This window comes from Phodopus roborovskii, unplaced genomic scaffold (assembly GCF_943737965.1).
Source record: "Phodopus roborovskii unplaced genomic scaffold, PHOROB, whole genome shotgun sequence".
Lineage (NCBI taxonomy): Eukaryota > Metazoa > Chordata > Mammalia > Rodentia > Cricetidae > Phodopus > Phodopus roborovskii.
Genome location: NW_026125261.1, coordinates 92,720 through 119,490, shown reverse-complemented (window position 1 = coordinate 119,490; position 26,771 = coordinate 92,720). Strand labels below are relative to the sequence as shown.

The following is a 26,771-nucleotide window of genomic DNA, read 5'->3' as shown; positions in this document are numbered from 1 at the left end:
TGAAGACACATTTAAACTACTAGATTCTGAGTTCCGTGAGTCTGAGACAGTCAGTCCCCAGTGTGTCTTGAAGGACATTAGTGCAGAGCAGATCTTACATTTGCCAGGACACTCAGGGCTTAGAATTGCTACATCTTCCTCTTTCTAGTCTTTAAAAGCAAAACAAAAAGTCTGGCAGGGGCAGGTGATCTCTGTGAGTTCAAGGCCAGTCTGGTCTATAGAATGAGTTCTGAGATGGGCTCCAAAGATACAAATAAAAAGCCATTAAAAGGAAAAACCATTAAAAAAAAAAAAAAAAAAAAAAAACCAGTCTGCCTCCAAGTGTTAAGTATTAACAATCTTTTGCCAGACAGAACCTTCCAGGTGCTACAGCAAAGACTCAGGTGTACTGAAGAGCCACCAGAACCTTTCCCCAGTACCAGCGGTGTCAGTGTATAGAAGCTTGAGAGAAAGTACAAGAAGCTGCTGAATCACAAGTCCCCTTCTCCAGCTCTTGTTAATTATGGAAGTGCTCATGTTTGAAGAACACTGGTCCTTATTTTCAATGTAACTATGTCTTGTGCATAGTAGTTTTCAAATGTTGGCATAGGATTGTTAAAATGCTCATTGGTCATTTTCTCGACATTAAAAAACAATTACTGCCAATGGAAAGTAAAATCTAGAGAATGAGCAATGAAACTCAAGCACTCTGATACTATGCTACTTCTACAACTTACTGACAACACAGTGTTCCCAGACACAACAGTTAAACTGGCTCCATCACTGCTTTCTCATGCAAATACAGAAACAAAACACGGAGACATCATGAAGGTCATCATTCTTACTTTTAATTTGGGGAAAGTATAAAATAATTTTGTAAATTATTGTAACAAAACACAATCCAACACAAAATCAAATGGTCAGGAAAGTCTCAAGCATTGAAGCAAAAATTTAATGGGACTTTGCTCATTTATCAGCCCAGGGCAAAATAAAAGTTCGAGTCCATATTTTGTTTTAGTTCTTTCTTTAAGATTTATTGTAACTTACATTTTTCAACACAACACAATTCATGAGGCTTTCAACCTTTAAGGTGTTAAAGCATTATATCAAAAGACATTAATAGAAATTATACCCACTTAAATTGTTAGAAAACTGCAGACATATTTTTGAAAGGGGGAAATAGGTTAATGATGTGCTACTAATTACTTATAACATTAAATCAGCCAAACACTGACATTTCATTGAATCTCTGCATGTTACCCTGGTTGTTGTCAGAATTAAATGTAAGAAGTTTCTTGTGAGAGAACTAATACTAGATAAAAAGCTCACCTGCTTGCTAAGGTGCAGGCTGTCCAGGTGACAGGTGACACACCTAGAACTGGGGCTGGGGGCATACAGTAGGAATGCTAGTTCAATAAGCAACAGGACTCTAAGGCTGACACAGAGCACTGATAAAGAAGGTGGGAAAAGGTACCAAAGCTAACTCTTTGTGACAGTAAGGAAAGCTCTACAGACACCAGAGAGAGAGACTCCAAAGGTCACTGTCTGGCAAGGAGATACCAATATGCCACTGTTAAACCACTACGTAAGAGCAACATGGCTGACATGCCTTAAAATACATGCTTGTACTTCTGAAAGAAGTTTGGAGCTTCAAAAAGTTTGGGACCACTCTGCCTTACTCAGCAAAATTTCATCAGTGATAGCAAGACCTAAATTAAAAACATATTAGAATATTTGTATGTTTCAACCTAGAAATCTAGAATTTTAAATAATTTTAAACATACCACATGCATTCACTATAATCTTAAACATTAGCAAACAGAAGGTTTATTTTACTGGAAAAAAGCACTGGAGAATTCCGAGAGCCACATTCCCGGTAAAGTACCATTATTAATAAAATGCCATGCTTACAGGAAGGCTTGTTCAAACAGAAGCATAGTAGTTACCTGAGAAAGAAAGGTCCCTCATAGGATGTTTTTGCCTTTTTAAAAAATAAGTTACCGCTATCTCTAATGTGCCAAGAAACCTTCCTTAAACAAAAGTCAAGAGTACTTAACAAGGCTGAAGACAACCTAGACTTTTCTACCTGACATCTTCAGCCATCTTGGTTCTCTGAAGAATTAAAATAGCAATTAGCAATAGCTTTACATTTTAATAAATTAAAGCCTCAAGTCAAGGATCTTCTCAAAGGCAGAGTTTTGGGCCCCAGGCACAGTCTAAGTTCTTTCCAAGAGTATAAAAAGCCATATATCACTCATGAAGACCAAATGGCAAAAGCTGTGATATAGCCCTGAACCAAGACATAATGTTCGAGTCTTAAGTGTATCTTCATTTTCCAACAATTCTGTCATAGAAAACCACTAAAACTGCAATGTGATGAAAAATAAATGTACAAATCCAGTTTGGCAATTCAGTTAAATTGCACAACTAGCTAACTGTTAGGTCTGCAACAGTAGACAGACCTTCATGTATAAAGTAGAGCAGAAGCAGAAACACTTACCTTGTTTAAACTCCTCAACCATGACCATCCGTGTTGAAACGGACACATTGTACGTGGAGTTCTGCTGTGGGTATGCTGGTGTAATTATAGGCATAAGATGGTACCTATCACTGGGGTTTACCTACATACAACAACAGCCAATCAGTTTCTTCAAGTATATATAAAACAGACACTTGGACTTTTACCCCTTGTTAAACTGAACCAATGATTACATTTTACTTCATCATAGCTGGAGTTGAGAAATAAAAACCATGTCAGGAGACTGTTTTATAGAAACTTTTTACAGAATGAGAGATCTAGTCAACAGTACCTGCTGGGCAAAAACAAAGCAAAACAGAAAGATGTAGTTGCAAATCTACTGCTTTCCCTTATTCAACAGCATAAATGAGGGTGCCTGCAGAATTACACTTTTAAGTGTTCTTACTTATAAATTCAATTTAAACAAGATAAGACTGACCTAAACTTACGGCGATCAGAACCTTAAGCTTATTAACAAGGGTGGAACAGCTCTGGGCTAGTGAGACAATAGGCTGTTTAGTGACTACTTATCTGTACACTAAGTAGTTCATTCCCACAGAGGCAACAAGTCACTCTTCCTAATGCCTTTAGCTTAGGCAAATTAAAAGCACATAGCTTGGGGCAGAGCCCGAATAAATTAAAAGACTCTGACATTGTAATAAATAACAAATTAATTTAAAAAATAATCTCAAAATATGCAAAGTTTTAATTTAAATGAATTCCTTTTATCAATTAGTAAAGCTCATGTTACTAACACCTAAAAAGTATAAGCAGTAAGTGCTATCTGTCACATCTCAACAAAATGGATACTCTTCCTCAGCCAACACATTTCTGTATCTCTGAAACATCTTAACAAGTTTTTACAATTATAGCACGGTCACTGCAATAGTGCTTAGGAGCCATCTGCTATATAGAAACACTATGTAAGAGCTTTCTATAACAAGCCAATTTCAATAAAATACTTAGATCAAATAAAAAATATGCAGGGATTTTTAGTATCCTTTTATTATTTTTTTTTTTTTAAAAGCACAAACACCCACACAACTTTGACTTACAAGATAGTTCTCTATGGAATGAGTTGTTAGTGAAATCTGTGTCAACCGTGTACATTAGATGTGGTTTACAAGGCACATCATTATACTTCTCACACCAGGGGAAATTAGAGAGCAGGTCATCTAGAACAAGGGTGCTATGAGTAAGTCCACGTTTGTAGGACTGGGCAGCCTCCTGGAAGTCTATGCAGGTGACTTTTGTTATTGAACAGTGTGAATTTGTAGGGGGAAAAAATAATACACTAACCCTTGGGTCCCACACAGGCAAATTAAGATTGCATTCTTCAGGCTGTTTCAATAGCACTGGATTTGGCCATTCCCTGTTCAAAAAGATTGTAGCACTTGATAAGACTACTGGACATTAGCATCTAAAACGTAATTGTTAAACATACAGCATTTGTGAATGTGACCCTACTTCATTCACTCACATGCACCATAGCCTCTCACTCATTTCCTCTAGAAAATGAATCATTTGATGGTTTTCTCAAACTCACAGCAAACACCTGCTCTGCCATCAAGGAACTAATAAAGCTCTATGCAAATAAAAAGGTGTCATCTCAAAGCATCTAATGTGTTCACCTCAACCTTTAACAAGGTTAATCCTATTCAGAGGAAAAAAAAATACTGTCTTCACAATAATTCCATCCACGGACACATGAGAAGTTACTTCTGACTCAAAGAGCTGGGGTAACTGTCAAAGTCAACAAGGACAGTGCTTCCCATATAGTACTACATATAATACAGCAATGTTAAAAAATACACTATGAATTCAACTTCAGTCAGAGATCAAAGATTTAAAAATGCTGTCCTGGTATAAATGAAGCTGGCTTATTAAATGTTTGTGTGCCACCTTAGAAGTTCTAAGTCTCTGATCTTATCACACCTCACTCTACATGACAAAGTCAAAGCAACAGAACTAAACTGGAAAGCAGCCAGTGTAATTATAAATTATATCCTTGGAGTCTAACTGTTACAGTGACTACAAAGCAACAATTCTGTTTTCACATGGGAAGAAAGGAAGGAACTGAATGAAAATATATAAGACAAATCTTTTTAAGATAACCTGATTAAAAGCCTCACATTTTGGGTCAAGGCAACCACCACAAATTGGCAGTATCTTGGGCTTTTCTTAAAGCAAAATTCACTAACATGCACATCTTTATTAGGAAACTTTAATGAATCTCTTCTGAACTAACATGTCTCAAAGATTCAGAGACTGCATGTGTTTCTCAGTCACTTATTGTATCTTTCTTTTAAAAAATGCTTATAAAAAGTGACACCTTTAAGGTTTTTGCCAATATAACAAACAGCTGAAAGTAAAAAGCAAAACACAATCACAAAAACAATGGCCTATGGATTTAGAAGCATTCCGAATGAAAGCAGTGGTGTGTGTAAGTTCTAAGCAACCTATTAACACATCTGGTGTCAGCACACATTGTAATAGCTGAAGTTCAGAGTTTATTTGGAGGGTAGGCTCACATGCGTAGCATAGGTATTATCTGCCTTATAACCCTGGCAGAACTAGGGGAAAGAAGTGAAATTTAGGTTTGCCTTTTCATGTACCAAGTCTCTTCCCAAATGGTAGCTGTATCTTGAACTAAACCTGGCTTGGTTTTTGTCGGTACTGGTGACTGAACACAAGGCCTTGAATACCAGGCAAGCACTCTGCAACTGAGCTACTACACCCTCAGCCCACAAACTAAAATTGGAATCTGAAACCAGCTGTAGAAATGTCATAGAAATAAGACTAAACTTCAGTGTCTACAATCAATTTTATTGTAATATAATCTAAAAACATACCATTTAGAAAATACCAAGAAAAATTTATGTACAAGAGTTGATGCTATTGCATTTGGATAAAGCTGGCAAGTTCTTGCTACTAGCATAGCCCAGGAAACACCACCGAGGAAACCTAATATATTGGAATAGATGTTGTGCCCTGTTGGTAAGGGAAAAGCAAAAAGATAAGTTAGTGTTGACGAAGACCTTAAATGTTTTTAATAAGCTAGCCAACAAATTCTGAACTCACGTTTGGCCCACAGTTTGATGGCTCTCAGAGTTAACCTGAAGTTGTCAATGTTTGGTACTAGATGTAAAATCTCATCGGTTACCCTGCAACCTGATTAACAGGAGTGAGAGAAACAGAACATTAAGCCACCAAAGGTATGATAGTGCCACTCAATTTTCTAAGACTATCCTCAAATTAAAACCTTATTTGGTAGAATGAGTATGTGATTAAGTAGTTAAAAGGAATGAAGTCAGGTAGTTAGTTCCTGTCCCAAGTATCATCCTAAACCAAAACAAACACACTATAGTAGTGTTACCAAACTCAAACTTGCAACTCATATCGGGAATTTTTTTCTTTCCAGGAGTTAATAGTCCACCTAAGCTTCCAACAGTCATCCCAAAGTACTGACTAATAATGAGCTATCCTAACTTTTTTTTTTTAAAGAGAAAACCCTTTCCACTCATCTGATAACATTATAAAGCAACTAACAAGTAAAAATTAACGACAGCTACACAATAAAACCTTAATTACTAGCAACAATAAATGGCAATCTTTTTAGGATCTCACATACCATTAATAACAGGGAAACCTAAGGTCAGTGAGCAAATAAGCTATGAGACACTGTCTACAAATAATTTCATTACAAGCCATGTATTTTAAAAACTGCTGCTAAGTATTTGATTTATAAAAAAAAAAAAAAAGCCTTCTAACTCCACAAAAGCAGGCTTTTACATACCATTAAGGCTTCTTATGCATCTTATATCTAGGTTTTTAAGCAGACTGTCATCTCGTAGATCCAAATCTTCTGGAATAGTCTGCAGTGCTAATCTTGCAAACAAAATATCAATCTAAAACAAAAATAAAATCTAACATTCCACATCTGTCAAACTACTTTTAAGGCATTTCTACTTTTAAAAAAATTCTTAAAACCCTCTCATCAACCATGAATGTTGCAATGGTTACAATGGGCTCACAAGAAGCCCACACTACAGACAGACATTAATCAGAGGCTAAAACATAGGAATTGTGATACGAAATAGAACCTATCATATCCCACATCTGTAGGAGCCATAACCTGGCTGCTTATTTAAAGGGGCAAAACATAAGATAAGTACTTTGAGGGGAGTTAGCCCCCCCCCCGTGATGTTTGCCCCTCCTACTTTTTTTGGGGGGGCAACAGAGGACTGTCTGGGGTGGCACAGATACACTAGCATTGACCTCAGAAAGGAGCTTGAACACTCATTAATTTTCCCATAAGAAAGCAAAACCAGCAGGTAAATGGAATGTCACCTTGTATTTTAATTAGTTTTATATTAAATATTGGCTACAAATAAAAAAATTGCATAAATTTAAATCTTACCCAAATTTAACATTTTTTGACTTATTAAAATCAATAGCAATTCTAAAAGTAACCCAAGTTACATTACTTTAATAAAACAAACAAAAAAAACACAGCAAGTTATCACTCAGTATTTCAGGTTTTACAATCAGTAAACATTATCATCATTAATCTAACAACAGAAGTAACATTACCAAGGAACAGCCCTGCACCACAGCCTTCTGTGCTCCCCAGAGGCAGCAGGAGAGGCAAGCCCCAGGACAGGGCACTAACTAACTCTACTACCAAAGTCCTTAAAGCACTGCCAGCTCACATGGCCCCCATCTTTCAAAGTATCTAGGGAAATTAGCATAAAGAGCAAAGCTCCCTCAAAAGCCAAACTGTGTAAATTCACATGGGAACAAAATATCACAGAACTGTTCTGCAGCAGCTTCCAGTTCTGAGTCCTCTGCTTCAGCTCACACTTCCACTTGCTGTTAGAAAAGAACCTAACACATAATCTATAAGAACAGGCACCCGTTTCAATGACAAATATATATATATCAACCAACTCACAAATTCCTACTAGCAATCAAATTTTTATCTACACTGACCCAAATCCAGGACAGTCCATACCAAAAGCTGCCTGCTAGAACTAGATCTTACCTCTATTCCATCAAAACAGAGTTTGATAACTGGTACAAATGCCTCTTCAACAGCCTGGAGGAAAGTAAACACGTTTAGTCCCTGAAGCTGCATCATAAGCCCACATACCTGCCTCCAGTGTTTTCAGTATGTCTGAGCTAGGGTCTCATTTGTCCACACCAGATTCACACCAGCCACCCAGCTGAAAATACCTAGAACTTATGATCCTCCTGCCTCTACTCAAGATCCCAGATTACAACAGGTGTGTTACATGTGGCTATTATTGTTACTTTTTAAAACAAGGCACTTCAAATTGCTTCAACATAATTTAGCATAATGCCCAACAAAAAGTAAGTTCTTAACAATGAACTTTTAACACTCAAAAAGAAAACCTTCATTTCTGTCATAGGAAATGTGGCTGCTCTTATACTATTTATTATTCATTGTGTTTGCTTTTATCTCCCAATGTCTAAGGAGTTTCCATGTTTATTCTAGTTTTGTAAAATACACAAGGTAAATGTATGCCAAGTGCTCTCCCTGTAACACAAATTTCTCTCCAAGGACTAAAGAATATTTTTTAACCCTTCCTTTCTTGCTTCAACATTTACGTACTCTTAAGTCTTTTACTTCTTCTTGTAACTTCAACTTATCATAGAATGAGGTGAAAAAGTCACTCCGATCAACATGTCTTGGTGCAACACACAACGCATCAATATCAGCACCTTAAGAAAAGAAGAAGTCAGGCATCACACAGTAGCACAAAGAAAATGCCTTGTGTCTTAGCAGTAACAGGATTTGACAGTGACAGGATATGCGGAAGTTCTAGAACTTAACCCCCCCAACAAACACACCAACCATCGAGGAAGCATAATGCTAACTGATGGGCATGCTTTTCTTCAGACACACTGGATTTAAATTGGACTCCACATACAAATCAAAATAAGGATGAGCCAGGACTTTCCTAGGGAGCATTTATCCTTGGTCATGATGTCATTCTTAAACCACATGCCAGGTGGTGGCAGCACACACCTTTAAACCCAGCACTCGGGAAGCAGAGGCAAGCAGAGTTAGTTCCAAGACAGCCAGGGTTACACAGAGAAACAGTCTCAAAAAAACAAAACAAAACAAAACAAAACACACACACACACACACACACACACACACAGTTTTCCTCTATGTCCTTTTCACTGATACACAGAGCTTCTCTGCTGAAAGTAGTAAACTAAAATCTTGAATGGAGAGATCTCCACAGAATCAGGTCAATTCAAGAGCCGCAGTGCACCCTACAAGGCACACAGGACTATCTCTATCCAAAGTAAACATACTATAGCTGGACAGAACAATAAGACCAAGAGAACAGTGCCGAGGGCTTTCGCATGGCTTCAGAGTGCAACCTCTTGTATGCACTGGTTCTGTCTCTTTTAAGACTCTGGCTCTTTGGAGACAGGGTTTTTGTGAGAGTGAAATTACTTTAAGGGATAAATAAGATATTGAAGATTAAGAACCCAGTTACTACTACCGGGGCTGCTGAGGTGGCTTGGTGGTGCAGAGCACCCAACATCCGTTCCCAACACCTACATGAGGCTCACACCAGTCTTTACTACACTCCAGATCCAGGACATCTGCTCCTTTGTGGCTTCTGCAGATACCTGTCACACATGTGGTGCACACACAGTTTTTTTAAAAGAAAAAAAGTAAATATTCAATGTGATACCCAGTAGCTATGGACAAGAAAGTGACAAGACTTTCTTAGAGCTTTGACTCTTCTCATATACAGTGATACACTTCAAACAGGAAAAAGGAATCTACAAAAAATACTGTCCACAAACCATACTGGGAGCTGCTGTGCATAAAGAAGCCAGCTAAATGCTGTTCAATACAGAAAATGTAGCTTACTCCACTGGGCAGCTGAACTATACTCCACTGCATTATAGACATCAGGTATAGAAGGCTCCATCTGAATTTCCTTGCTAATCTAAGCTTGTGTGTGACTCATAAAAAGCTGTCATAGTCTTAAGAAATAAAAGTTCTACTAACTCATTACCTACCTTTCGTATGTACTCCTAGTCTGTAGGATCCAAATGTAAAAATTTTTCCTCCAACATTTTCAATTACAGATTGTGGAAGATTCTGTTGAACAAAAACAATGATTGTCAGTAAAGTATCAGGGAAAACACTACAAATGACATAACAGCTTATGTGTTATTTGCTAATGTAGTGTGTGTGGTGGTGGTGGTGATGGGGTCCTTTCTGGTTGTTTAAGACAAGTTCTTAACTGTATGTAGCCAGGTTGACCTCAAAGTCACAATGCATTTGCCTCAATATCCAAAGTCCTGGAATTATAAAAATGTTATTGATAAAATATTGTTTAACTTTTAAAAAAGCATCAGTAGCAGGAGGTGTGGCACAGGCGGCAGAGCACTTGCCCAGCATACATTGAGTCCTGGGTTGATCTCCTCCAACAACTACATAAAACTGGGATGGTGGCACACACCTATAATCCTCAGCACTGGGGAGGTAGCAGGAGGGTCAAAATTCATGGTTGTCCTCCAAAATCTATCTATCCATCCATCCATAGGTCAGCCTGCCTATAAGACACCCTATCTTACAATACATGAAAACAGGCTCACCAAAATCAATCAGTACACAAAGGCACTTTGCCTAACAACATGGGTAACTAATCCCCAGGGCACACAAGGTAGAAGGAACCAACTCCAGCAAATTATCCTTTGAGCTCCCCACACACCCACACACAAAATAAATGTAATAAAGGTTTGAAATAAAAGATTTATGGGAGCCTCCCCCCCCCCCCCAAAAAAAAAGAATCATGAGATCTAAAACTATTAACAGTAAGACTGCCTCTGGTACCATGTCAGCCTGAGCTACCAGGTCAGCACTGCAAAACTTAATGGATGGATGGAAAACCACAGGCCTCACCTTATGAGGCTCCATTTTCAACTTGTCACTCAGAGTCAAGCTATTCACAAAACACAAACCAAACCAGAGAGGAATGAGACTCATTCTGTTAAGCCAAACTATTTTTCTTAAACCTGGGGCTCTTCCCAGGAACAACACACAGAACTTTATCAAAATTCACTCATTTGCCAGGCACAATGGCCCAACACTTACAATCTTAGCTCTCAGGAAGCCAAGAAAAGCCAGTCTAGACTACACAGCAAGATCTTGCCTCAATAAATAAAGACCCAACACTTGGGAGGCAGAGGCAGGCAGATCTCTGTGAGTTTGAGCCAGCCTAATGATCTACATAAAGAGTTCTAAGATAGCTATGCTAAAACTAAGGCTACACAAAGTTCAAAAACAGTAAATATAAAGACCACCAACATCTGAATAAATAACAGTTGTTAGTTCAAATCTGGTGTGGTGTCATACAACTGTACATCCAGTACTTGGCAGGCTGAGAAAGAAGGACCACTAACCTCCATTTAAAATATATAAACACTATCAATTTACCTAAAACAAAGTGATCTTGACTTTTCCTTAAGTTAATGCCTTCTCTGTCCTCACAATCTTTCTTTCCTTGGTTCTCCCATCATATAGAAAGTGCATATAAATTAAGGATGCACTTTCGATTACAGCAGAAAAATTACTGCTATTTATGGAACTTTTAAAAATGTGTCAAATACATTCCTCACAGCTCTAAAAACATTTTTCCTTTACCACTAAGCCTACCAATGGACTTCCTTAATTGTGTGAATGAGTACAGTCAAAGGGTCATGAATTCAGAGAAATATCGTTAACTAAAAACTTATGTTGTTTTGGATATCTGAGCACCTAAAGCTAAAAACTTTTCCAATAAAGAGAAAGAAAAAAAACACCACAAAAGGGGCTAGAAAAGGCTTAGTGGTTAAGAGTACTGGCTGCTGTTTCAGAAGACCCAGGTTCAGCTCTCTGGCCTCGTCAAGCACCACACACGATAGGCAAAACACCCGTACACATACACAATTAAAAACAAACAAGTTATTCCAGGACTTTTAACAAAACAGTTAAGATTCAGTACTGTCCTCAAACTTGTTTTGTAGACCAGGTTGGCCTTGAACTCAGACATCCACTTGTGATGCAATTAAAGGCATGCACCACTACCTCCTGGCAATAGTAACCCTTTTTAAACCTCTTTTATTGTTTGATTTCTAATCGGTCACATAACACAGGCCAGGCTAACCTCAAATTCTCAATCCTTCTATCTCCACCTTCCAAGTAGTGGAGACTGCTGACCAATGCAAGTCCACCTTAATGGGGGGAATTCTTGGAAGAATGGCAGTAGTTCACAATTTCTGGCTCCAACTTTAAAATGCTGTAATCAGAGAGCACTGTTGTTTTTTTTGTTTTTGTTTTTTTTTTTTTGGTTGTTTGTTTTTTGTTTTTTTTAAGTCACTAATTTCAGTTAGCTTCTTTCAAAATAACAAACTTGAAAAACATTTTAAGAATAAAAAGAATTTGGTGTGGTGGCACACCTACCTAGCCCTAGCACTCAGGAATCTGGGGGCAAGTGAGCCTCTGTGTTTTAGGACAGCCTGGTCTATATAGTGAGCTCCAGAGTAACAACACACAGCTAACCCCCAACTCAAAAACCAAACAAACCACAAAAAGACTGACTCCACTCCAGTAGGGCCAACTGATATGGGACAGCTGGGTCTGTGCATCACTTACCTTGCTTTCACTGATTTCTCGTATCCATTCTTTCACCAGGTTATTTAATTTTCCCAAAATTAAAATCCTGTTGACAAGTAATTACCAAGTTATTCATTATTACAGATTAAGTTACAAATAAGTGGCTAAGTTTTACTTTTTGCTCTCATATTTTGAGACATTGTCTTATACCATAGTCCAAGTTGGCCTAGAACTCATAATCCTCCCTCCAACTTCTACCCAGGTGCTAGAATTATAGGCATATGCTACCATAGTATATTTTATTTCTTTCATTTGTTTATGAATTGGGTTTTGCTATGTAATCCAGGCTGGCCTCACCAGTACTGGGATTAAAGGTGTGGGCCACCACATCCAGTCTCAAAATTCGCATTTTTTAAGAGATCAGACATGTAGTTATACATTTGTACAGATATATAGGTTAAAATATTTCATATTTACCCTGGTTAAAGAATTTCTTTTTCTCCTGACAATCCCACATACAACCAAAAGTAATCAGAAAATTATTATTTCTTAAAATTTTATGTGTATAGGTGTTTTGCCTGCTTGTATGTCTGTGTACCACATATGTGTTTTGTACCTACAGAGGCCAAAAGAGGGCACTGGATTCCCTGAGACTGGAGTTATAGATGGGTGAAAACTACCAAGTGGAACTGGAAATGAAACCCAGGTCCTGTAAGAGCAGCCAGGGTTCTTAACCACTAAGCCATCTCCAGCCATCAAGCAATTTACATTGAGCTAAGGGCAGCTCAGCAGTAGAGCACTTGCCCAATATGCAATGTTTAATCCCTAACCATGACTGCTCTGCTCCCATACTGGAGAGAGTACCAACTTGTGTGAAACAAAGCATTCAGAGTAAGCTGATCTATGGAGTTGAGTGGAGAACTGACTCAAAATTCAATGAGTATGCCCATCTTACACACACACACACACACACACACACACACACACACAGCACACACATCTTACCTGCGCTGCAGTTCCTCTTCTTCTTCAAAGACCCCCAAAGGGCTTCAGAGTCTCGATGAGTTTCTGTGTGAGTAGGCAGTCAGTCTCCTTGGGGGCTGCTAAGCTGATAGGAGAGGTAATGCCATAGTGCCTCTGTGGCGGCTGCGTTTGTTGTGATCCCTGCGTTGTAACTGGACTAAAAATGGAATTGGATAAACTTTCTTTACTGCCAAAAAATTCTATGATTTGAAATTAATCAGTATGACTGGAATAGGTACTTCAGTAAAATGTGCTTCGAAACAGCTGATCCTTGTCATGTTCCCCAAACTTGTACTTTTTGGGGGAGGGGGGACAGGGTTTCTCCATGTAACAGTCCTAGCTGTCCTAGAACTTGCTTTGTAGACCAGGCTGGCCTCAAACTCACAGAACTCTGCCTGCCTCTGCCTCCCCCTCAACCCCACCACCACCCCTGTACTTCCTTTTCAGACAGGAATACAATGCAACCCAGGCTGGCCATGAACTCTACCTACTTGCCTTAGCCCCAGAATGCTACAACTAAAGGCATGGATCACCTTGCTCAGCTCAAAATTTTAACTTTCAAAGACATTTTGCTTTACAACAAAATACATCTCTACGTACTCCATCCAAAGTACTTATTTCTCCTCCCCCAGGAACTTTAACATCAGTCACTGAAACACCAAAATAAATGAAAGAATCCAGATTGACACACTGGCAGAGAACATGCAAGACAGAAAATAAATCTTTACAGATTTAACAAGAAGTCTTCTTGTACTGTTATTTCTAAAGTCTTGATAAACACGGGAGGGGAGGGGGGCTGTTTCAACTGGGCATCTGGTGTACTGTAATTCCAGCACTCAGAATGTGGAGACAAGATTGTCAATACAAAACCTGGTCTACAAAATGAGACCCTGTCTCAATAAAGGAAAAGGAAATGATATTTTTTGACATAAGATACTCACTGAATCTTACCATGTGACTCAATGGATGACACAAGTAGTGAATGGGGCAAATAGCATACAAATCCAACTTGAAGAAAGAGCTGCACTCACACTAAGTTTCTGACACATTTTTAGAAGGTTACACTTGATGAATGTTATGCATTAAATGCCAGGACAGTTTTATGTACAGATCCACTGGGCTCTGCTTTTGTCTCCTGATACCAACACAGACATAAGCATGCCAGGAATCCCATCCTGCCTGTCACTGACCACTAACCTATTATGTTGTGTGTCTTCTAATCATTGTGCCCTGATCTACCTAAGTGCTGTGTCAGCTTTCATTCAGATTGGAGTCACATTAATTGAGTAAATAAGAATCTGATTTCTCTTCTGCATCAATGAAATCCATCCCCTTCAATCTCTTCAACCTGCTCTACTCAAATGTGCTATTTGCTGGGTTGCAGTGTTCCTTCTAAAAGCTAAGAATCTACTCAAATACTAAGCATTTTCTTAAATCTAAAAGTCTAAGGATTTTATTTTTCAAAATTACATAGAATCTATGATTAAGATATTGCTAATCTAACTGAATTCATGTCTTAACCTCTACATGTTTTCATTTAGTCAACAGTTACAAAATTTCTTTCAAAACTGATATAGCAGAAAGGTAACCCCCGGAAGCCAACTAACAGGAGCTGAGGCAAAATGATGATGAGCTGCAGACAGGCTGAGATAGCTACTTAGAAGATGCTGTTTTGTCACCCTCCCCAAGTCTAAGTATCTCAACCTTAACACACTCACCCACGGCCCACACAACTGATCAGCATGCAACTCATTACTCCACTGAGATTCTCCAACTACAGTCTTCCATGACTGTGCCAGGATTATAAATTCCATCATACATAATGTTTGCTTTTAGTTTTGAGATAAGACTTTGCCATTAGCCCATGCTAAGCTGCTATTGTCACCTTCCTGCTTCAGACCAGGTGTGCTAAGATGAGACTGTGCCACTGTGCCCAGCTCTCATAAACTCAAGTAGGGAGCTTTCACACGTGCAAGGTGAAGTCCTGGTTTAGTGACTTTTAAACAGACCATCTACACCTGTGTTGTACAAGCAACGTTTCTCTGCTTTCTTCACCTCGGCTGTTATAAATTCCTCACCAGTCAGATCAGTCTGGATTGTTAGCAAAACATGGACACCCACTTGCTGTGGACTTTTCAGCCCTCATGGATCATTCCCAAATTGTTTTGTTTTTGAGACAGGGTTTCTGTGTGTAGCTCTGAAGCCTGTCCTAGAACTCACAGAAACCCACCTGCTTCTGCTTGTTGAGTGCTAAGCATGCACCCCCACTACCCAGTCTTCAGGTTTCTTATCATATACACAACATGCAAAAGCTTGCAATGCTCCTGTCAAAGTCACTTTAGCAGTGTACCAGGAGACAGGTTCAGATTTATAAATCTACAAAAACTTCAACCTAGAATCAGGCATAGTAGTGCACACCTGTAATCTCAGGGTTGAGGTAAAGGTAGATAGATTCAAGGTTATTCCACCATTACATAGCAAGAGAAAGGAACAGCCTGGGCTACAAAAACATCTCTCAAAAAAAAAAAAAAAAAAAAACACAAAAAGGGGTAAAATGGTTGTTCATCCTAATTAATTTGGGACAAAAAAACCCTTATGTCTACATTAGTCTCCATGCTAAAATGATGGGGAGATAAATAAATCATATGCAGTTTTTTTAAATGTACCTCTATTCAAAATGTAGTCATTTAGCTACTTTCCATCTAATTAAAAAGCATGTATCTACTATGCATACTCACTCATGTACACACAAGTATACACATCTCATCTAATTCAAAAACATATACAACTCATCTTATACACATACACAGGTGTACACACAAGCACACACATATCAACTACTTCAAGTAGTAGATGATATGCACATGCACAATAAAGTAAAAGCAGGGATTGGTGAAATGCTCAGCAAGTAACATATAATCCCAGCATTTCTGCAAGGTGATGTGACCAGAGAACTGATCACAAGTTCACAGACCAGTACACAGACGGGGCAGTGACACAAATAAGAGACCTTCAGAATGAACAAAAGAGGTAAGTACTCCTAAAAGCTATGGCTTGTATGCCATGGAGAAAGCACATGTATTGAGAATGGTGTGTGTACCTACCTATACCTACCTACACACACCATTCTCTCTCATAATTAAACAAAAACAGATCCAGATCCTAACATCAACAGTGCCTATTTTGAGCAACCAAATGTACCAAGGAGAAAGATTGCTAATATAATTTAAATAGAAAACTCATTTTTTCCCCATTTAACATTAACACAGAGCAACAGGGCTGAGGATGTGAGCTGAGACATGGAACCCATACCCAGTATGCAGGACATTGAGTAGAGGTAGGAAAAGACAAATTAAATACAGTGCTAAAAACAATTTAAGACATCCTTTTGCTACTGTTTAGGTGGTTTGGTTTTGTTTTAGAATGTTTAGTATGTTTTGTTCTTTTGGGGGGGGGGACTTTTGTTTGTTTGTTTTTAGAGACAGAGTTTCTCTGCGTAGCCTTTGGCTGTGCTAGAACTTGCTTTGTAGAGATTTACCTCAGGGCCTTAGTTCTGGGATTAAAGGCATGTGCCAAAACTCCAGGCTCAGATACCAACTTCCTAAAGGCATTTATATAAGCTCAACAACTTCAGCTCTAGCCATCTATCAACACTGAAAAATATAGCCTCTACAACATAGGATAAGGTAGACCAGTCTAACCTAATCTAATACATTAAAAAAAAAAACTACATACCAAGCTGCACATAGTGACTCTAGGCTTAGAATCCTAACACTCTGAATGCCAAAGCCCTGCTACTCAGAGAAACCCTGTCTCAAAAACCTAATATACATTTATGTGTGTAATATATTATGTACACATTACATACACACGTATGTATAAAAATAGTACTAATACTAATTCATGGGTAGCAAGGACAAATGTCCACTAAGTCAGGTGAAAAGACTGCACAATTATGGCAATATCATTTATTGTAATCTCAGACCACCTAGTGAGTCAAAGCACTTTGTGTAACTACCAATTATCTTAATTCTACTACTGCAAAAGACAGAAACAACTTCCTAAATTCACTGTGTCTCCATGTACTCTACCCTAGGTACCTCTTTACATCTTTCACAATGTGTGCTCTTCTGTACTTCAAAAAGCAGGACATGTACCATAATGGTAGCTACTTTAGATAATGGGAGCTTAAAAGAACAAATAGAAGGGCAAAGAAAGTGAAAAATACTATAATTCTGGTACTAGGAGGCCGAGGCAGGAGGGCCTGGAGTTGAGGAAAAACCTAGGCTACTGAGTAAAAACAAACAAAAAAGGACTAGAGAGATCTCAGAAGCTAAAGGCAACTTAACTTGCCTTCAAGCCGGATAACCTGAGGATCCTCCACCAACTCCCACACTCCCCTGGGATCAACTCCCACAAGTTGTCCATGAAAGCTATGTATGGGCACATCTTCCTGTTACGTTGGGCGCCATAAGGTTTTCCCTGCCTGCCTGGACCCACCTCGGTGCCAGCTCCAATTAATACAGAGACTCTGTATTTGATATAATGCTATTGGCCAGATACTGGTTTCTTACCGGCTAGCTGTCTTAAGTATTAACCCATTTCTATTAATCTAAGTATTTCTACGTGATCTCATCTTACCGTGGAGTGGGGCTGCTCTGCTCTCCCCAGTCTCTCCATGTTGACTCCTCCCTACTACTTCCTCTCTCCTCCTAGTCTCCTAGTCCCACCTTATCTTGCTTTGCTATTGGCCAACAAACATATTTACAGAATGACATCTCCCATCATGTTCCTGCAAACACGAATAAATAAATCTTCATTTTAATTAACTTTTTAATTGGGGAACCAGTGAGATGGCTCAATAGTTAAGAGCACTGCCTGCTCTTCCAGGGTTCCAAGTTCAATTTCCAGCAACCACATGGTGGCTCTCAACCATCTATAATGGAATTTAATGCCCACTCTTCTGGCATGTAGGTGTGCTTGGATGCAGACAGAACACTCATACATAAAAAAATAAAATAAATTTTAAAAGAAACTTTTTAATAGGGCTAAGATGGCTCAGTGAATACAGAAAGGCGTTTGCTTGTTTGCCAAGCCTGACCACCTGAATTTAGATCCCACATTAGTGTTAGAGAAACAACTCCCACAAGTTGTCCTTGTACTTCCAACACACACACACACACACACACACACACACACACACAGAGTAAAAATGTGAATTCCAGACTAGCCAGGGCTACAATGACATCTGGTCCTCACTCAAGAAAAAAGAGAGACAGACGGATTATGAGAGAGAATATGAGAGTGGCCAGGCAGAAGAGAAAGGGGTGAGGGAGGCAGAAGATGACTAACACACACAGGACACGTCCCCAGGGATATTTTACCAGTTACTATTTTAAGTACTTCACCACACAATTCACACAAAGTTCAGACTCCTAATAAATCCTCTGACTTGGAAATCTGGAATAGGTTGTGGTCCCTCCTACCAATAGATCCACCGTCTAAAACTTTACAGCAACTATCAAAAACATGCATCATTTCCATGTTAAAAATGAAGCTTAACTTGCTGGGTATTCTTTACAAATAAACTACAATAACTTATTTACTGTAATAATTCCTATATATTTAAACACTGTTTAAGCAGAAAAAAGAAATCTGGGCAGAAAAGGAATAAAGAACGTCTCAAAGGTACTGACTGCAATATCTACTTAATATTAATTCTAGGGGCTGAAGAGATGGCTCAGCAGTTAGGCGCACTTGCTGCTTACAGAGGACCACCAGAGTTCAGTTCCCAGTAGTACCTATATTGGATGGCTAACAGCCACCTCTAACTAGCTCAGGGAAATCTGATGTCCTCTTCTGGCCTCCATGGTCAGTCACACTTATATGCACATACCCTCCCCACACAAAAACAGAATTAAAAACAATAAAATTTCAGGCATTAATTCCTAGCTAGGTGGAGTGGCTTATCCCTATAATCTGAGCACTCACCATGTTGAGACAGAAAGATTTGTTAAGAGTTTGAGGCCAGCAGGGCGTTGGTGGCATACACCTTTAATCCCAGCACTCGAGAGGCAGAGGCAGGAGGATCTCTGTGAGTTCATGCCAGCCTGGTCTACAAAGCGAGTTCCAGGACAGGCACCAAAGCAATACAGAGAAACCCTGTCTCCAAACACCCTCCCCAAAAAAAGTTTGAGGCCAACCAGGCCACAACCTAGAGTTCCAAGTTTTCACAAGGAGTTTAGCATTAAGCAATAACTTAGCAAGAAGGAGTTAACCTAGGATTCTCTAACCATGGCTAATTAAACAACCACCACCTGTTCTATGGTAGTCACACTAAAGTTACGTAGCACATAGCTACTTTTCCTATTTACACACATGCTGGCCAGAAATACTGGAGCCTCCTGACTCAGCCTGCTGATTGCTGGGACTGCCAACATGGGTAGACATACAGGCAGAGCACTGTATACATAAATAAATATATTTTTAAAAAATAATAGGTTTTACCCAAGGGGAATGAATAAGCCCAGGACAAAATGTCAATCCCAGTTGATCGTGTAAGAAAAGGGCATAGTCACTCAATCAAAGGCTGTCACTTTCCCTCTCTTCCTAAGGGTGTGTGTGTGTGTGTGTGTGTGTGTGTGTGTGTGTGTGTGTGTGTGTGTGTTTAAGGAGTCAAAAGAATATTGGAAACACCAGAGCTGGAGTTACAAATGGTTTTGAGCTGACATGTGAGTGCTGGAAACCAAACCTGGATCCTCTTAAAGATCTACAGAGCTCTTAACTGCTGAGCCAATTCTCTAACCCAAGGGTGTTTCTAACTGTCCTTTTGCTAGACTCAAAGGGGGCACTCCTGCATCATCTTTCCCAGGACAACCTGAAAATGAATGGAATGTGGAGAAATTTAAAAGTGCACCAACAGCCAAAGATAGTGCATGACGGTATTGAATGTGAATTTCAAGCAGTACACTGTCAGTGTTTCTTGTCGTGGCTCAAGCCTGCATTGGAAGGCTTAGGCAGAAGGATTGGAAGTTCAAAGCCCAGTCTGGGCTACATGAACATTAAAAAAAAAAAGAGAAAAAAGTTTCTTATAATCAAAATGACTAGAACAAGCAGGGCATGGTGGGGCACAACTTTAATCCCAACACTTGGGAGGCATAGGCAATAGTAGGAGTGCTTTGAGTTGGAGACCAGCCTTGTCTACAGAGGGAGTTCCAGGACAGCTAGGGCAGCTAGACAGAGAAACCCTGTTTATAAAGACTAGGCTGACCTTGTACACAGAGACCCAACTATCTCTCCTTCCAAGTGCTGGAATTAAAGGCGTGCACCACCACCGCCTGGTTTAGAACCCATTTCTTAACCACAAAATGGCTTATAGATACAATCTAGACAGAACATAAATTTGAAAGACAACTTGGAAAAGCTATCTAACAAATTCTTTTCCCCAGATCTTTAGATTTCCACACACACACACACCAAAAAAAAAAAAAAAAAAAAAAAAAACCACTATACAATGTAGGCCTGTATGATAATTAAGGGTTCATTATCAATTGAAATTGATTTAAGAGTCACGTTTGAAACACAAGTCTGCATCAAGGAGGATGTCTCCAGCAAGGTTTACTGAGGGAAGGACCAACCTTGAATGTGGATGGTACCACCATGGGCTGGTGTCCCAGAGTTCACACACAAAAAAAGGAGCTAAACACCAATACTTATCTGTTTGCTAACTGCCACACAATGTGGTCACATGCAATGCTGCCACAGCTTACGCTATTCTTGTGCCATGATTCCCCACTATGACAGACTCTATGCTCAAATGATAAGCCCAAATAACCCCCTTCCTTAAAAGCTGTTTTTATCATAGCTGACAACCCAAAAGCTGTGCTTTGCTTAGTTTCCTACTTTTCTAAGACCTAGGTACTAGACTATAGCACATACATTCACTCCCAGCTGCTCAGGAGAATCACTTAAGGCAAAAAATGGGCCAGCCTAGGCAACAACAAGATCTTTCTCATGTCCTTTTTAAAAATAGAGTATGCTTGGGCACATGCTCTCAATCCCAGCATTCTAGAAGCAAAGACAAGCAGATCTTAGAGTTCAAAGCCAGCCTAGTTTTCAGTTGCAGGGCAGACAGGGCTATATGGTTTAAAACACTGTCTCAAAACAACAACAACAACAAACAGTAATAGCTTTATCAACTGAGAACTTCATACACCTAGACAATGTGTTTTGATCATATTCATTCACCATTGCTCTCCTATTGCCTCCCAGATCTACCGAGACCTTTCTCAAAAACAAAAATAACTGTATATATTACACTGTGTCCATTACAGTGAGTAATATAATAAGTACATGTTCCATATACAGTAAATGTTCTACACACTAAACTTAAATGTTTTTCCCAATGTAGGGCTGGAGGGACTCCACTCAGCCACATCCCTAGACCTTGAAAACCTTGTTTTTGCTGGGTGGTGGTGGCATACGCCTTGAATCTAAAACAGGCAGATGGATCTCTGTGAGTTCAAGGCCAGCCTCGTCTACAGAGCAGAGCAAGGTCTAAGATAGCCAGGGCCACACAGAGAAACCCTGTCTCAAAATAGTGGGAAGAAATAAAAATTAAACATGTTTTAAGCCTTTTCTTATTCATTCTCTTGGTTGTTTTGATTGGTTTTTCTGTTTGTTTAGTTTTGCAAGATAGGGTTTCTTTGTGTCACTTTGGAACCTGTCCTGTTGTAGACCAGGCCTGCCTCTGCCTCCCAAGTGCTGGGATTAAAGGCGTGAACCACCACCACCACCAGGCAATTTAACCAATTTTAAGGGGAACTGTCTTAGGTTTCTTTTAGCTGTTAGAAAACATCATAAAAAGCAACTTGGGAGGAAGAAAGGGTTTGTTTCTGCTTACAGTTTAGAGTCCATCACGAAGAAGTCAGGGTAGGCAGGAACTCCAGCCGGAGCCTCAAGTCAGGAACTGACCCAAAGGATATACAGGAACACTGCTTATTGGTTTGCTCAGTCAGCTTTCCTATATACTTCAGGACCACCAACGAAGATAGGGTACCGCCCACACTGGGCTGGGCCCTCCCATTTCAATCATTAACCAGAAAAATGCCCTACAGAAAGAGTTGCCTATAGGCAATCTGATTAATTTTCTCAATTGAGGTTGTTTTCCCTGATAACTTCAGCTTGTGTCAAACAGAAAAAAACCTAGCCAGGGCAGAAACCAGTATCACCTACCATGTTACTGCTCTGAACATTATGAGCTGATATTATACAATAGTTGAAAAAGCTGTTGTAGCTTCGTAATGGTCTTGTTTTCATGGAAAGTGAATTTATAAATGAAGGCTAACTGCTAACATAAAGTTGACTTACCAAGTATGAAATGCTGTACTTAATCAAAAAATTTTAAGTCAAAACAGAAAATATTTTTCCCTTGAATAAAAAAAAAAGAAAGATGAAGGTGTTCAGGAACTAAGAATCAAACATGCTCATAAACATGTTTAATAGGAAACAGCACTCCAAAAACCATAATCAGCATTTACTGGGCAAGCAGCAAACAATTGTCTCACAACATTAACCTCCAATCTTGCAGCTGGGAAGATGTCTCAGCCAGTCGAGACCCCCCCCCACACACACACACACAGACACACACCCCACCCCACCTCACCCCACACCATGAAGAGCTGAGTTCAGATTCCTAGCTCCAAATGTCCGTAACCCCAGTCCTTGAGAGGGAGGGAGAAGGCAAAGATGGATCCCTGGAGCTCATTGGCCAGCCAGTGTAGCTGATTCCATGAACTATAGGTTCAGAGAGACCAGCCTCAAACAAGAAAATGGAAAGCAATAGAGAAAGACATTTGATGACAATCTCCGGCCTCCACAAAAAGTGCATAGATTTGTGCACCCTCACCCACATATAAATGTGTTCTCCAGTTTGGGAATTATTTTTCCAAAGATTACCTAAAAATACCTTTTCTTTAACAATCTGCCCCTGCTCTACTCTTGTTCTGTTAGTCTGCTTCTGTTCTGTAATAATCCCTTGCTTTTAAATTGTGTGCTTAGATACTTCACAGTACACTAAAAGTTACAGTCTTAAGGAAAATATAATCACTGTGTACCAAAAAAACTGTATTATGTCCATACTGTTCCAACAATGTTTTTTAAAAAAAATCACCAGCTAGGCCACACTTAGAGCTCACACCACAGCCTGGTCTATAGACAGAGTTCCAGGACAGCCAGAGCAACACAGAGAAACCCTGTCTCCAAAAACAAACAAAAATACTCAACCCAAGTACCACCAGTCCCAAGAAAACACTAGTTTTTAAGTCAACTCATGAAAAGCCCTCCTTCTCAAAATTACCATTCTCCATCCTATTGCCACAGCATGGACAATCTGTGGGTTAAGACAATCTCAAGGGTCACACTTTCATAAAATTAGCATTTTTCTTTTCGCTACTTGGGATGAAACCCAGGACCTCATTCCTGCCAGGCAAGCTCTCCACTGAGCTATATATCTCCCAGATAAAGTTGGCATTAAGCTTCAAGAACTTTGGAACCCAGCTCTGAGAAGTTCCATAACTCCAGCCTTAAAAGGCTGAGACAAGAGGATCACAAGTTAGGGCCCAGCCTGGATGACATTAAGACCTTGTCTCAAAAAAAAAAAAAAAAAAAAAAACCACACAAAATAAAAATAAAAAAAGGAGGCAGCAGGGGAAGAAGAGATGGTTAAGGGGTGAACATAACAGAAGTACATCATACATGTGTGTGAAAACATTACAATGAAATCCATTATTTAAAAAAAAAACCCTTCAATGTATGCTAATAATAAACTGTCTTTGAAACAGGGTCTTACTATGTAGCTTAAGCTGGACTCAAACCTCTCTCCCCCACTTTCAGTGCTGAGAGTATAGGTATGCATCACCCCATAAGATTCAACAAGTGGAATTCCTAAGGCAGCATTCCTTAACACTGCCTTACACCATCGAGCAAGCCCCAAGAGCAAAATCTTTCAACCCTGTTAAAAGTTATGGTCAAGCGTTGGTGGCACACGTCTTTAATCCCCGCACTTGGGAAGCAGAGGCAGGCGGGTCTCTGATAATGGTACAATGATTTGGCCATTAGCATTAAGACAAGAATCGAATAAAATGTCCATGATAGATACTTTGCATTTTATTTGACTTTTTTCTTTCTTTTTTTTTTTTTTTTTTTTTTTTTTTTTTTTCCCAAGACAAAGCTTCTCTGTGTAGCTATGGAGCCTAGAACTCAAATCTGTAGACCAGGCTGGCCTCCAACTCAGAGATCTGTCTGCCTCTACCTGGGATTAAAGGAGTGTACCATCACCACCTGGCTTATGCAGTGGTTCTTGAACCAAACTATTCACCTCAAAGACCATCTGGAAAAGTCTGGAAACATCTGTGTGGTTGCCACTTAGAGGAAGTTACTGGGGTAAGGAAGGCTACAGAGGTCAGTGGTACCCTAGAAGATACAGGAAAACCTCCCTAAAAGGAATTAAATGGCTTAAATGTTTTTTTTTTTTAAATGTTTTCTCCATAACTTTTCAAAGTTTCACCACTAAAGCAAAACATACTAGCATTTTACAAATTACATTTGTAATTACATTCAAAATTTAAACAAAACACATCTATGAGCACAATGATTCCATCCCTTCCCATCATTTCGAGGCATCTAGCTTCAACCCCAACTTTAACAGGCACACCCCATATTGGATGTCAAACACAAACTACCTAGGAAATCAACTCAATAGATCAAAGGCACGTCCAATGACACCAGAACACAAGCAGACAGACAAGCCTTCCGTGGAGAGTGAGCTCAGCAGTTACAGGGGCCCTCAGAGAGCAAATTAGTGAGAAGGCAGGCTGTCCTCCCGAACCCTACAGGCTGTCTTTGGTTTCCTTGTTTTTTGTTTTTGTTTTATGAGACAGGGTTTCTCTGTGTAGCTTTGGAACCTGTCCTGAAACTAACTCTGTAGACCAGGCTGGCCTTTTACTCAGAGATCCGAATGCCTCTACCTCCCGAGTGCTAGCTTCCCTGTATTCTCTGGGTAAAGTCAAGGCAGCTCATGAGAAATTGCCTGTAGAGTTCAAACCCCATGAAACAAACCATAAAGGAGCCATCTGAGTAAACAGCAAAGATTGAAGCACTTAAAAGTGTGTAACTGGAAGTTTCTATAACCCTGAAGTGGTCCAAGCATCTCTGGACCATTTCGCTTTCAGAAGTGTGCTGATAAGGAAATGCATACTCTCCTTCCCCCCTGCATCCCAGAGGTAAGTTACTAAACATTATTCCTAATCTGCAGTCTTCCTTTAGGGTGTGTATCCATCTTTTTTTCTTACTACTGATCTATCAGAAAGAACAGTCAACATGAGCTAATGCAAGGGTACCACGTGACAACACTCCAACCATTCACGTTTAAATGAATCCCACTGAAAAACACCAAACTTTATTGCCTCATGCTTCTTTACCCTCATTCCATGAAGGATGAGTCAACGGGAACTTTGCGGATTTTACATCTGTCTGGATGCTGTAGTTAGTGAACCCTAACAAATGTTATCATTAGAGAAATACATCTGACAGGTCTCACAAAACATCACGGTTGAATAAGGCGATGGTAAGAGATCGAAGAGCCCATAAACCCCATTTTTAAATAAAGTACAACCCGAGAGATTTCATAGTGAGGCTGTGTCCAAATTACTGCCTCTCCTGTTACGAAAGAAAAGCAATCGCACAACCTAAGCCTTTACACCAGCGTAGAGTAAGCAGAACACACGCTCTCATCTACTTTCGGATCCCAACAAAGGGCTTGCTAACATCTTTCTTACGAGAAAAGGGGGAGAGGAAGAAAATTAAGGCATAAAGAATCAAGGTGAAGTGTGTAAAGTAGACCGAGTGGGATAAGAAGGCCTAAGGGAATTAGCTCAAAGCCTGCACTCGGACTCACACCCCGAGTGGCCGGAGGGCTGCAGGCGTCAGGAAGTGCGCCCGGGCTGGGTGGCCGGGTCACAACAAAGCAGGGGAGGCGCCGCCCGCAGCCCGGCCTTCGGGAGCAGTCCCCGGCCCGCCTGCGCGGCCTGCACCCCGGTCCCCGTCCCCCGCCAGCTCCAAGGAGGGAAGCGGAAGTGTGGGACTCGGGGGGCAGGACGGCGCCATGGTGGAAACCGGACAGGAAGGGGCCGGGGAGACTGGGACGGACCGCCCGCCCGCCCGCCCGCCCGCCAGGGCGCCAGGGCGCCGTCCTGCTCCTGAGCCTTGCGGGGGGAACCCGCGGCCCGGCCGCCCGTGCGCCTCCCCTCCCCCTCCGCCGCCCCCGGGGCCCGGCCGGCGTGCGCCTCACTCAGCACGCCAATCACTTACAACGGCATCGTCTCCGGCGCCGGCACCGCCCAGTCACTTCCCCCCCGCGACCGCCGCCGCCGCTGCCGCCCTGGGCATGATCCACCGAGGCGGGAGGGACGGGGGCCTGCCTCAGCCCCAGGGCCAACCCAGTCCCGCACCCGCGCCCCGCCGCTTTAAGCGCTTCTCCTCCTTCCCCTTCGTCCTAACATGGCGCCCGAGCGCTACCACAGCAACGTTCTAGAACCGCTG

The 26,771-nt window shown here is 40.4% G+C and overlaps 1 protein-coding gene across 1 annotated transcript; it reads right to left on the bottom strand.

Moving 5' to 3' along the window:
• Positions 1-1,604: 1,604 nt before the first annotated feature.
• LOC127227960 (poly(A) polymerase alpha-like) lies at positions 1,605-26,771 on the bottom strand. The gene is given in 13 exon segments (XM_051192345.1): positions 1,605-1,688; positions 2,480-2,600; positions 3,797-3,869; positions 5,350-5,488; positions 5,579-5,668; positions 6,294-6,405; positions 7,542-7,595; positions 8,133-8,242; positions 9,569-9,650; positions 12,189-12,255; positions 13,155-13,189; positions 13,191-13,329; positions 26,541-26,771. Coding segments are annotated over 13 exon segments (1,089 nt in total). The 5' UTR covers positions 26,549-26,771; the 3' UTR covers positions 1,605-1,629.